Raw genomic sequence first — 13,186 nt, forward strand, 5'->3', positions numbered from 1 at the left:
ATGTGAGCAATTTAGTATACCAAGTACTGTAGAATGAACAATATAAAGTAATATTGCAATATAGTAAGCTTTAATGCACCGAATGGTCAATAATTAAACACAAATTTGTACATACACCAGAATTTCATAATATTAAACTATAAAACTCACCAATATGAGGAACTAGCAGTTCAGAAATTTTGATAACACTTGTCATTCGTGGTGTATGGAAAGCGGTAATTGTGAAAGACTTACAGATCGATCTAACCTATTACCAGCACTAAATAATCCATGACGTATTTCGGTTCTAATTTAGGATACATCTGTTAAGTCGGTAATCTGGGATTATTTCAAATATCAAACCATTGATGAACTGAATAGGAGTGGTGAGTGGGTGGACCATAAAATATTACTATCTGTATCAGGTATCGTTCTACTACTAAAGAAACACTGTAGCTGCCAAGATGGGAAGTTTACTCAAACTGACTATACTTTTGTTTTGTTTTGTTAATAATGTAAACATTGAGCACAACATTTTTCCTGCCAAAATGTTGGTGTAGCACAGTGCCTATTTTCATTTAATTTTTTTGATAATTCTATACCAGATCAGCATAATTTCCTATTGCCTACTTGATCAAAATGATAAAAAAAATCAAATCTGAAAGTCGTATTTTGTGAAAGGTTACACAAACATTCACATTGGCATTCAAAGGGTTAATACTGACTTTATCATAGTTACTGATCAGACACCGATATCCCATAATAATAAGTAGATGGAAAGTTAGGTGCACTGCAAGTGTAGGGAAGAAAAGAACGTCAGAGTTTGTGTTGCCATGGTGACTAAAATGCCATAGTAACGCATGTACATGTACTTACAAGTAGGCGTTTAATACGTTGATGGTCCCTAGGTTTGTGGTGATGCTGACAATAGACAGGAAAGTATTAGTCTAAGGATAAGGAGCACTTCGGGACAAGATTGATAACATCATCACTGCCACGTGATGGTAGCTATGAAGTGAATACCCCCCAAAAAGGATTGCTTTGCATCCCAAAAATGAACAAAACAAAAATCAAACAACTTTACCAAGCATTGTACAGTCTACTGACATGAACATCTCAGAACAAAAGAAATTTAGCCAAAGAAATATCCTTGTCATTTACTTTGCCGACTGAAAAGTAATTTATGATTTGATTTTTTGACAGTCACATGACTATGATGTCATCAATCTGGGAGATAAGACCATTTATTCGATCCTGGATAACAATTGGTTGAAGTTTTAAGAATAATATCAAAAAGTCTTTGTTTTGGTTTGATGTAAATTACAAATAACAAATCAGAAACACCAAAAGACTATATTTAGTACACAGAGAAAAGTACCGAAAATCGTTCTGCTGTGTGGAATTTTCACATTTTTAGGGATTCATGAAGTCAAAATTTTGAGAAAATCACTGAAACTCTTTGTTGTACGACCCTGAAAAACCTTCAATTCTACACAATTTTTTTCTTTATTTTCACTGACTGAAAAATTTCCTGCCAAATTGAATCATTGTAAATCCGGGATAGAATACAAATGGGATATAAATTCAATCAATTTAGAAAGAAAGTAGAGTGTGTCAAAATAGACATATGAGATGACAACATGTAAGAAATGATTTCAAGAAAGAAATCGGGATTTGAAAGTTTGAAATGATTCTTCATTCATCAAAAAGCAAACATTAACTGTAGTGGGTGTTAAAATCATGCAACAAACAGAAATTCTAAGTGCGTGTTTATGAGGTTTATATATATGTCAGAATATGAACTTATACAAACAAACATTGTACCTGAAATCTGTGATGCACCTAACTTGTACTACCAGAATGCAGTGCAAACATTAGTTTAAAGCAGCGCCCTCTATAGGCAAGCTTGTACTCTGCCGATAGAGGTATAAATATGCATACTGGAGCACAAACAGGAAAAACAAGAAATTGTAAATAATAGAATATCTGTATCAATACTCACTCTGGAGCCATCAGGTAGTGTTTCTGGCTTCTTCACTCGAACCATTTCTTTTGGAATACGCAGACCACGTGAATCTGCCGACGGCCCATTACTTGAAAGTGTTCGGACAGTGAGATACCGGAATGGTGTACTCTTGATTTTACTGGTGTTAACTACCAATCGATCAGCTAATGAAGTGAATGGTATTAAGTTAATTTTTAATTAAAAATTCCAACTATTAAATAACATTACATGTTTAAAAGGACATTAAATCCAGAGGGTCACGAAGAGAATAAATATAAGAAAATTTTTACTAAATTATAATAGACAAAGATAAAATTAATTAAATCAACAGCATAGTTTGTGTTGCATTTTGGGTGATGAAAATACTGTAAAACCATTTATTGTTACTGAAATTTAATTTTAGTATTTTAATGCTTTGCGCAATTTTCACTACTAAGGTTTAAAGTTCATAAACTTGGCAGGAAAAAATGATTTTCACTTATGGGCAAAAATAGAGAATAATTAATGCTACAACAGTATGACAATTATGAGGTGTATATTGGTAATAAAAACCCAGGTACCTGTTGGCGAGTCTGTGATTCCTAATTCCTGCTCATCTACATAGACAGCGTATCCTGTTACCATAGCACCATTGGAAGTACCTGATATTGTAATAGTCACTGGCAACCATGTGACTAATAATGACCCACTGTAAGGACCATCTTCTACTTGTACATCTAAGGGTGGATCAGGAAGGCCTGGAACAATAAATGAATAATGCCCTGTCAAATGAGACCCCAAATGAGCAATAATGCTCAGTCAAAAAGTTGATTTCAAATGAGGTTTACTTAGGCCTGGAACAATTAATGGATAATGCACTGTTAAATGAGAATTCAAATGAGAAATAATGCTCAGTCAAAATGTTGACCTCAAATGAGATATAATGACCTGTCAAAATACTGACCTGAAGTGATAGTTAATAACCTGTCAAAATATCTCCTTTGTTGACATAGTTGCGAGTCATGTCTAGGAATACTAACTGACCAAATTTCAATCCAATGAAATCATTTCTGTGAGATGATTATTTCCGGCTGCTCTAGGTTCAGAATTGAGTCAAATAGGAGCTTAGGTGTGGTTTGTTGCATGCAATGCATTGTGGGTGAATTGTTCTGAACAATGACTATTATATTGCTATGGAAGGAGAGCACCCCCAACCTTATCATTTGGAGAAGTGACTTTGGTAATTGTTTGTATACTCACCACCTGGAATCGTTTTAAACTCTATTTCTGTTGATATTCCTCTCTTATTCCGATTATCGTCCCATGACAATTTTCTACCCTTTGCTCTAACGTTCACTCGATATACCGATGATGGCGACAGACCTGAAAGTAAGCAGCACTGCCGTTACTACATTTTACGAAAAATTACTTGCATCAGGGTTACAAATAGTACAGTATCATGAATCGATTCAAACAGTAGTCAATATCCCTGTAAGAATACACCACAATCCCACTACAATAAGGTGGGAAATGGAAAAAATGTGTTTTTGTCAAGAACACATTATGTCCTCATACCATATCACTGTATTACCGGTACTGTAGTACTGTGACCTCACGTTAAGTGGTGCCTCAGTAAATCGTGATATTGGCAATTAACGTTAAAAAAAATACATAAATTAGCTAATAATTCATTGCCTTATATATTTAACTAGTCACTAAAGAGTATTTAATAAGCCACTAGTGAGACAAACGATGCTGGTGTTTTTCAAATCGTGTTGATGTCATTGGCATTTAACGCTAATTGCCCAATCAATAACTTACAAAAAACATCAGCAGTTTGATTTAAGGTGTAACCTCGCTACTTTGCACATTTCTCAGTCAGTATAGTTTTGATAAAGCCTTATAAAAACTCACTGCAATGATCAGAATCCATCACTCTGATCTCTAGTTTTCAACTGAGCAACAGTTATTGAGACTGTTTGTCCTTGAGTCATAATCCCTGATATAGCTCGTTTTTTCCTCAGATCCTGACACCTGTGACTTAGTGAGGGGGTCACTATATTTGCTCTTGTGTTGAAATATATTGATCGTATGTGTTTCAATAGAATTCATATAAAGATGCAAAAATCTACAACATGACATGTGACCTCCAGGTCATTTGCAATTCTGTTGTATTAATTGTACAAGTACCAAGACGTTAAGTTTTTTGATACAGGTACAAAACTATGACAAGAAACAAGTTTAGAGATGCGTGCACAATAACGATGATTGACCCTATCAAACAACTTACCAGTAAGAACATATTTGTAAATGCCAGGTTTGACTGTTCTCACTTCAAGATTATTGACTGAGATCACATGTGCTAGGTTACTGTTGCCAGGCAACCACATAATCTCAGCTGATGTGGGAGCTACATTGGCTGCTTTTAGATTGCTTGGAGCCGCTGTCGATTCTGTGTTGATAAATGAGAATAAAGCGGTAAAAATGGAGTTTGCATGAATTTGTAAGTCAGACAAAGTTTGATAGTATTCAGTGAAAGCAGCAAAAGCATTTAGTTAAGGTATCTTGTAGATTTGTTGATTTCACTCGCACACAGAAAACTGGAATATACCAGGTTGAAGTTATTCAGTTTAACAGCCTTTATGAATATTAGCGGTACACACTAGAGGCAGAAACTCAAGAGTTGTATTGCTCCATCCAGAAAAATGCGGCCATCTTGGACGTGTGAATAAATCCTACAATTAATCATTCACAATGGTGGTGGTTTGGGAGGGGGGGGGGGGGTTGTCTGGATAAACAACTTCTAACATGCTGCTGCTTTCATTGACTGACAAAATCAAAAGTATTATGCACAGAAAACAGTGGTTAGAAGCAAGATATTAAAAAGCACATTTAATTTTTAAAACTACAGGTGTTAAGTAATTAAATTAAAAAAATAATATTTAGTTATAGCATTGTTAATATATGACAACCTTAAGAATATGCATATTATACTGAGTTTCATATCTTAGAATGCACGAAGTATGTCAAAAAAGCACATTACTAAAATATGAAACACAGTACATGTAACCTTGGTTACACAAACATGAGAATAATGAGATCAAGTTCATGTGCTACTTTTTTATCATTTTTGGCGAACGAGACAATCACAAGCTGCAAGAACATTCAGAAAAATAATAATTGCTGCATAATTTAACACCGTCAATCCTGGCATGAATGTGACAATGTATGTAGCACACAAAGTTGAGTCCTTTGTAACAAGGTATAAAATAATCTACAAATAAACTAAAATAAATCTGTTATTAGTTGTTAGATTTTAAAAAGCAAAGCGTTTAAAGTTAGACTTTTAAGGCAGGCAAGCGGCTACAAATTCACATTGAGTTACACCGACCGGTACACCTACCTTTCCCGATCGTAATTGTACATGCTGCGTCGTGCGATTGGCCTCTGTGCGTGACTGTTCTAACTGATATTCGGTGGGACTCACTGGGGTTAACCCGGTCTATTAAAGCCCTTGTTTTGGCATCCCCTCTTATGGATGCTTTTAGCTGACTATCTACAAACACACGAAACTCCTTGATGTCTTTTAATGCGATCGTATCAGGAGCGATCCACTGTAATATAATACTATCAGACATCTGACGTTCGAGTTCTAATTTCTTAGGTGCAGGTATTTCTGTAATGACATACACTAGGAAATAAACAATTTTTTTTCAGATTGTTTACTACTCTACTATGAAGTCTAATTGGAATTTTTTAATTAACTACTTGAATACAACTACTTTCTACAGTATAAGATATTGTGGCACTGTGGTATGCCACACAAAAAATGCTTGAAGGATAGTACGCCCACCAACCCACCCAATTACAGCTGTGCAATCATAAAAAATAGTACGACGGAAATGAAACTGTTATATGCAGTTCAAATAAAGTAACTGGTTAAAATGTGATAGACATGAAGTGACATACTCTTCCATGTATAATAAGGACTGCTCAAACCAAAGCTTTTTCTCACATCAGTGTCAAGTTCAAACTCAAGATAAACAGTTTTTTTTTTTTTTTACCAACAATGGGAGGTAGAGCTAAAAGTGCACATGTGCCTATTCTATTCAGTTCAATTGGTGTTTTCCTGTTCTCTGGTTGGTCTTCACTTATGTCACACACACACATCAAACACAATAAACATATCTCAACAGTCATAAGTAGTATTCATCGTCACAAAAAACCCTGAATTTACTTGCTTGCCTGGAAATTCACAGCTGGTTTTTCAATGACAAAAAAAAAAAATTATATTCTTATTCACATTAATATCATGCACAGTATAGGGTCGCATTACCTCCGGATGAAAAGTCGTCGATTTCACTAATGGATGTTAAACTATCAGTGTTTACGAGGCAGGAATGTTTACTGTCCGAGAGCGATAAATTATCCTCCTCTACCTCCGGAATGTCTTCTAAATCGCTGACGGTGTGGTCACCAGCACGGCGATAATGTGGCTGTTGGAATTCATCTGAAAACACAGTATTAAATTGAAATGGTTAGTGACAGAGATGCAGCATGACTGTTTGTTTTGTTCAGTGTAGCCATAGTGTTCTGGTTCAGTTTTCAGTGACAACTGTGAGTCCTGGTAGAAAGTATCAACAACTGCTAGTTGTGTGTAGTTAACTACAATTTTAGGAATGTTAGTCTGGGCAAGTTTATAGTGACAACTGTCAATCCTGGTAGAAAGTATCAACCGTTGCTAGTTGTGTGTAGTTGATAATCATTTTTAGGAATGGTAGTCTGTTGTTAGTTGATAACTTAGTGATACAGTCCAAATCAGTGAGAATTGCTTACTTGTAAAAGTGTGTTTCTGTAGTAAAAGTGCATCATCTTCATCACTGCTGTCAATTTCAAGATCAAGATTATCACCTTTGATTAGAGAAAAAGAATCATTAAATTACACCGAGTTCTAATTTCATTATTATATGATAGAGTGGAGATAATTTTCCTAATGCAAAGTTCTAACATTCCATTTGCTTAAACTGTTCAATAATGTCAGAAACATTTTTAGTATCTGCCTCACTGATTGGCTAAAATACATCACATGATATGCTAGAAAGATAATAATGCATTGTGGGAAATTTTAGTACATTCAACAATGAGACAACTTAATACAGTAGGAAAATATCTCTCCACTGAAAACATTCAATAACATTCATGTTGTTTTTGTGAATGCAATTAGATTAAATATTTCATAAAACAATTCACACCAAACAGATGGTAAAAACAAACATAATTTCAAATTTCACACACACAAAAAAAAGTTGAGAGCTCCTTAGATTGCCACTCCTTTGTCCTATGAGAGCTCCTTAAGCCACCAGTCTTTTCACTGGATGAATTTTTTTGCAGAAATAGGTCCTAGGTAGTTAATAGAGTTAAGTAATTATTAACCATTACATCCTTTGAGGAGTTAAGATAATTAATGAACATACTTTATTAACCAAATACAAAGGGTCTGTGAGAGCGCAGGCCAAATTGAGGTGCCCACCTCATTCCATTCAGTGTCAACTCTTGACTACTGATCATAAATTGTCTTGTTTCCATGGGAGACAGTATTTTTTTTTTTAATTTGCATCAGATCTTGAAAGCAATATTAAGTTCTGTCTTTCATGTCCAACTTGACATTGCAATTAGAGAAATTTACACACACATTTAATTAAAAATATTTGTATCATAATTCTGGCAGGAAAAAAACTGGTAGAGAAATGGTAGTGAATTGAACAATCCTAAAGTAATGGACTCTCTATGCACGACCTCTAAAAGGTCACACATCCTGGTACTTTCTGAGGATATAAATTTATTATCAATGAGAATTTCTCAATTATTTACCCCAAAAAATCAAGTATTTGTCATTAAAGTTCAAAACTCATTGCATTGCAAAAATGTAATGTATAATGTTGGAATTACTGCTGTCACAGGACAACAATACCCATAAAAGTACCAGGATGTGTGACCTTTAGAGGTCATGCATAAAGCATACTGTCAGTGATTGAGTTTCTGGAAATAAATGATGTAAATATTTTTGTGTTCGTGTGTGCTTGGCTGAAGAGTAAGAAGATGTGTTAATCTTGAAGTCATGGTTAGTCAGCCACCCTGTAAAGTATTCATGCAAACTTTTAATTAAAGTAAGGTTAAACAACAGCAAAACATTAACTTAAAAAGTCACACCACCCTTTACATGTTCCTTTAGGAACGCCAATCAGCAAAACTGCAAAATTGAGCAAAAAGCTGTGCAAGCAGGAAAAAATGTGCTCCGTAAAAAACCAACCACCGCGATTATTTTTGTTTAAATTTGGTGTTAAATCCATCAGTGCTAGAAGAAAACTCCCTGGTTATAAACTCTGAATTAAGTGAGAAAAGAAGAAAGTGAAATCAGACTGAAAACTCTTCCAACACCAAGAGATATATGCTGCTTATCATGACTTCTCAAAACTATAATTCTAAAATAAATTTGGATGATTTTGGAAAAATTTTGGTGAAAACCTGTAAAGAATAGCAAATTTTAATCTTTTTATCCAAAATTCTCAAAATTTGTTAAAAAATTAATGCTTAATTAGGGCAAAATGTAAAAGCAGCATCTCGACGGTAAATGAGTAAACAGTTGTAACGCAGCTATGATACAACGTCATGTGTGTAGAAATGTATGCATTTCTGAAAAAACAGAAACAATGCGTTTAAAAGACAAACATTAAAAAAGCACTAGACAACAAGAAAAACAATACCAAGAACAATTACTAGAATTACAACACAAACAAACACCACAAAAAAGAGCAATTAACACCTAGAAAGTCCATTTAATATTTATCAAGTGAGAAACATGCAAGAAAATGAAATGTTGAAAGTGCACTTCAAAACATGGAGTGTTAAGACTATAAGAAACCTGTTAAGGAAGTGTCCTCGGGCGATTCCGCCGATTCTTTTGATAAAACGTTTTCTATTTCTGCAGCCAATTCTGATGCCAAGAAAAAAGGAGGAAAAGATAACGGAAATATAGATCAGCATTATAGACATTAAATTTAAAGTTAGGAAAAAAGAAGTTAAAAAAGATTTGAAGGAAGGATGCTCACAAAAAAGACTGAATTTCAAAACACCACTATATATATAAAGTCATTCCAGAATTAATAGTTAAACACCATTAAGAAACACCGATATCCCAGCATGCAATGCGGACAGGACATACAAACCAGCACAGACACGTATGGAGGTGAGGGAAAAAACATTATCTCATTTCAATATCACATTGCTGTTATGAAAAAAAAAAAAATTGTTGCCAGAGATTTATTATGCACTCCTAGTATTTAAAAGTGTGCACGATTATAAATTAACTTAATACTATGCATTAGTCTATTAAACTAACTAAGGAGTCTCAAGTTACATTATGAAAACATCTGCGAAGGCTTTTAAGTATATGCACTTACATTTAACTCATGTGTGGTCAAGTCAATGTAAAAAGACATGGGGCTGACAAGATTAGGGCTAATATTTAGGTACATAGGGGGGCTTAATGAAAAACCTTTAAATAAGCAATGCATACAGACATATATGCATATGTAGGTAACATTATATAGGTATCTAGGGAGGCTTTAAGCTGAATATTATACATTGTACAACCACCTAGGGAGGCTTGAGAATCAAAATAAGAAGTAAGAGACTCAGGAGTGAGCATTATTTATGAATCTAGGGAGGCTTTGAATATTATACATTATACAAGCACCTAGGGAGGCTTTAAACTGAATATTATACAAGCACCTAGAGAGATTTTGAATAAACACATTAAAAGAAAGAGACTCAAGAGTGAAAATTATAAAGGCATCTAGGGAGGTTTTAATTTGAGCATTAAAGTAATAACTTAGGGAAGCTTACATTTAAAATTATCCAAATAGTCTACTATGGGACTATCAAGAATAAATTATGTTTGGGAAAAACAAATATACGGAGAGACATCAGAATACTGTTTGTTTCATCTCAAATTGATTTTCTATATCAAACTTTCACAGCACACATTTAAGTGGCTAATAACAGGTTACTGGGGGAACTAATTGGCCCTACTATCTTATCGGAAATTATTTCCTTTTTTATGTTATTATCTTGATTATATCTAATATGATAATATGACTATTTTAGTGGGATTGGCAAATATTCATAATGTAGTTTAGAGATTTAATTAAATTCAAATAAAAGAATATTTTTAAATCAGTGCAATTATTTCAGAAGTAGATTTTTTCTCATTTTAATTATTATTTTTTTAGATTGAAATTTAGATTTTTTTTCTCAAACAATAAATAAGCATGTCAGTGATAATTCCAGTGCTCTAGAGATCAATAAATGAGGTAAAGAAAGTAAAAATAGTTCCATTTTTGTGACAATTGAAATGAGATGTTTTAAAAAAAAGAAGAAGAGACGGATATTTGTGTGACAGAACACAGATGATGAGAGAGATCTAAAACCTTTAATTTTAGCCTCCTCAATGGCAGTGAGGAACGCCTCTGCTTTCGTAGATTGTGTTAAAGTGTCTATGGTGGTGGAGGCCGAGGAAGGAGATGATGATGATAACAATAATGGTGATATCGGCTGTGGTTCAGCAACAGTGACGGCAACGGCGCTGACAGGCAGAGTCGGCAGCAGCAATGACGTGTGTTTTTCTTTTTTATCAGTAACCCTATCTGGAGGTTTCTGAACTTTATCTAGAAAACGGTCACAGAGAACATATGAAGAAAATTGACGTAAAATCTAGTCATGTGATGTACATCAAAGATGGATTATTTATTAGAGTATGCAATTTTCGAAATGATGTATAAAAGCTGACATTGATTAACGTTTGATCCCTGGAAGCTTACTTTCGTGATTCAATTTAGTATTTTAATCTATTATGCTATTTGGAAAATTATCTGAACCATCAAGAAATTTTCACGCCCAATTTTCAATGCAATATTTTGCACATTTTTATTTATTATTCTATAATTTCTTCATTAATTTTAGAGGAAATAGAAATAATTCTCCACTGCCTATATGTCTGGTCTACATTTTTTGTAAAAATATGGTAATCGTAATTTGGGACTATTTTGAGAAAGCAAACAACAAATCAATATGTTGTCATGGAAATTTATTAAATTTGTTGCATCTTTTCACAATATTCCACCTTCAATCACATCTTAAAAAATTATTTTTTTTTCAATTACAAAGCACACTTTTTAAGAGAAAACAAGATTATATGAATTGTTGAAGCTAACTGCATGCAATTATTTTGAGTTACAAACACAAACAAAATCTTGCTAAAAATTCTAGAAAGCTGTCAAAATATTTGCACAGGCTTGCAAGTGTTAATTTATTGATTAGATCTTGTTGATTACACATATTGGGTTAGAATCAAAATTGCATTAAAATTACCCTAGAGACTGATTCCCACGTGAGTTGATTATAAATAGAACTTAACGTGTAAATATTAATAATCGATATTTGTACACAGCATTGCAAATTATGGACATCACGCAAAAGTGCAACATAACTTCAATCCATGATCAATTTTTTTTTTATTATTATTTAAATCCGCTTACCTTCTCCATCTGTGTCCTGCAGGAATTCTGGCATGTCTTCATCTGGAAGAAAGAATGGAAAAACATCCTGTCAATTACCCAGTCTCATGGTTGTCAAACAAGCTATGATTGGAGGTTCACCTTTTGTGAACTCGGTTGAAGTAGGAAGACTATTTATCGGCATAACACCCAACTACAGAACGCTGTACCGAGCAGATATATATATTGAACGAGTTGGTCAACTATAAATAGAATAATGGGGAGTGGACGTTACATCGCTAACTACGAATAGTTTGTACGTACACTGTATAGACAGGCATAACATGCACCAAATGGTGGGAGGGTAAACAAGGGATACCATACTGCACTCACAAGGCGAGCTCAAATATAAATATATAAAAATTATTCAGAAACAAAAATTTGGTAAAAAATAATAAAAAATTAACTATCTGATTAAGAACTCTATGCAATAAATATTTGAATTTTATAGGACATGTCGTCACTAAGCAATTATTTGCCATGGAAAACATTGGCTTTGAAAATAACTGTTACAAACACTACCTTTCAGAATTTAGATTCAAATATGGCTTTAAAAAAGATGGAAACACTGGTATTTGCATTCAAACACTGACTTTCGCAAAACAGACAGACTAAATTCTACCTTTCAGAAAACATATTCAAATTCTACGTTTCTGAGAACACATTCAAACAGCATTTGGAAAACACATTCAAACACAAGCCTTCAGAAAACACATTCAAACACTTGCTTTCAGTAAAACACATTCAAATACAAGCATTCAGAAAACACAATCACATACTAGTATTCAGAAAACACATTCAAATACTAGCATTCAGAAAACACATTCAAATACAAACATTCAGAAAACACATTCAAACACTAGCATTCAAAAAACACATTCAAACACATTCAGAAAACACATTCAAATACAAGCATTTAGAAAACATATTCAAATACAATCATTCAAAAAACACATTCAAACATTCAGAAAACACATTCAAACACAAACATTCAAAAAGCACATTCAAACCCTAGCATTCAGAAAACACATTCAAATACAAGCATTTAGAAAACACATTCAAATACTAGCATTCAGAAAACACATTCAAATACAAGCATTCAAAAAGCACATTCAAACACAAACATTCAGAAAACACATTCAAACACAAACATTCAAAAAGCACATTCAAACCCTAGCATTCAGAAAACACATTCAAATACAAGCATTTAGAAAACACATTCAAATACTAGCATTCAGAAAACACATTCAAATACAAGCATTCAAAAAGCACATTCAAACACAAACATTCAGAAAACACATTCAAACACAAACATTCAGAAAACACATTCAAATACAAGCATTCAGAAAACACATTCAAACACTAGCATTCAAAAAACACATTCAAACACATTCAGAAAACACATTCAAATACAAGCATTTAGAAAACATATTCAAATACAAGCATTCAAAAAACACATTCAAACATTCAGAAAACACATTCAAACACAAACATTCAAAAAGCACATTCAAACCCTAGCATTCAGAAAACACATTCAAACACAAGCATTTAGAAAACACATTCAAACACAAATATTCAGAAAACACATTCAAACACAAGCATTTAGAAA

At 33.5% G+C, this 13,186-nt stretch overlaps 1 protein-coding gene across 10 annotated transcripts in view; it reads right to left on the minus strand.

The window, feature by feature from the left end:
- Window positions 1–13,186, minus strand: part of LOC100376400 (RIMS-binding protein 2-like) — a 133,941-nt gene that overhangs the window by 11,559 nt on the left and 109,196 nt on the right. For 7 of the 10 annotated variants that reach the window (XM_085491229.1, XM_085491231.1, XM_085491230.1 and 4 more), the window contains 10 exons: window positions 11,560–11,601; window positions 10,453–10,689; window positions 6,800–6,874; window positions 6,300–6,473; window positions 5,367–5,639; window positions 4,254–4,415; window positions 3,224–3,346; window positions 2,545–2,721; window positions 1,982–2,148; window positions 856–900 (listed from right to left, as the gene is read on the minus strand). In XM_085491229.1, coding sequence (XP_085347355.1) covers window positions 856–900; window positions 1,982–2,148; window positions 2,545–2,721; window positions 3,224–3,346; window positions 4,254–4,415; window positions 5,367–5,639; window positions 6,300–6,473; window positions 6,800–6,874; window positions 10,453–10,689; window positions 11,560–11,601 — 1,475 coding nt within the window. The remainder of the gene's footprint in view (window positions 1–855; window positions 901–1,981; window positions 2,149–2,544; window positions 2,722–3,223; window positions 3,347–4,253; window positions 4,416–5,366; window positions 5,640–6,299; window positions 6,474–6,799; window positions 6,875–10,452; window positions 10,690–11,559; window positions 11,602–13,186) is intronic. The other 3 variants (XM_085491232.1, XM_085491228.1, XM_085491233.1) reach the window with 2 other exon arrangements.

Source organism: Saccoglossus kowalevskii, chromosome 16, assembly GCF_978046115.1.
Source record: "Saccoglossus kowalevskii chromosome 16, keSacKowa6.1, whole genome shotgun sequence".
NCBI lineage: Eukaryota > Metazoa > Hemichordata > Enteropneusta > Harrimaniidae > Saccoglossus > Saccoglossus kowalevskii.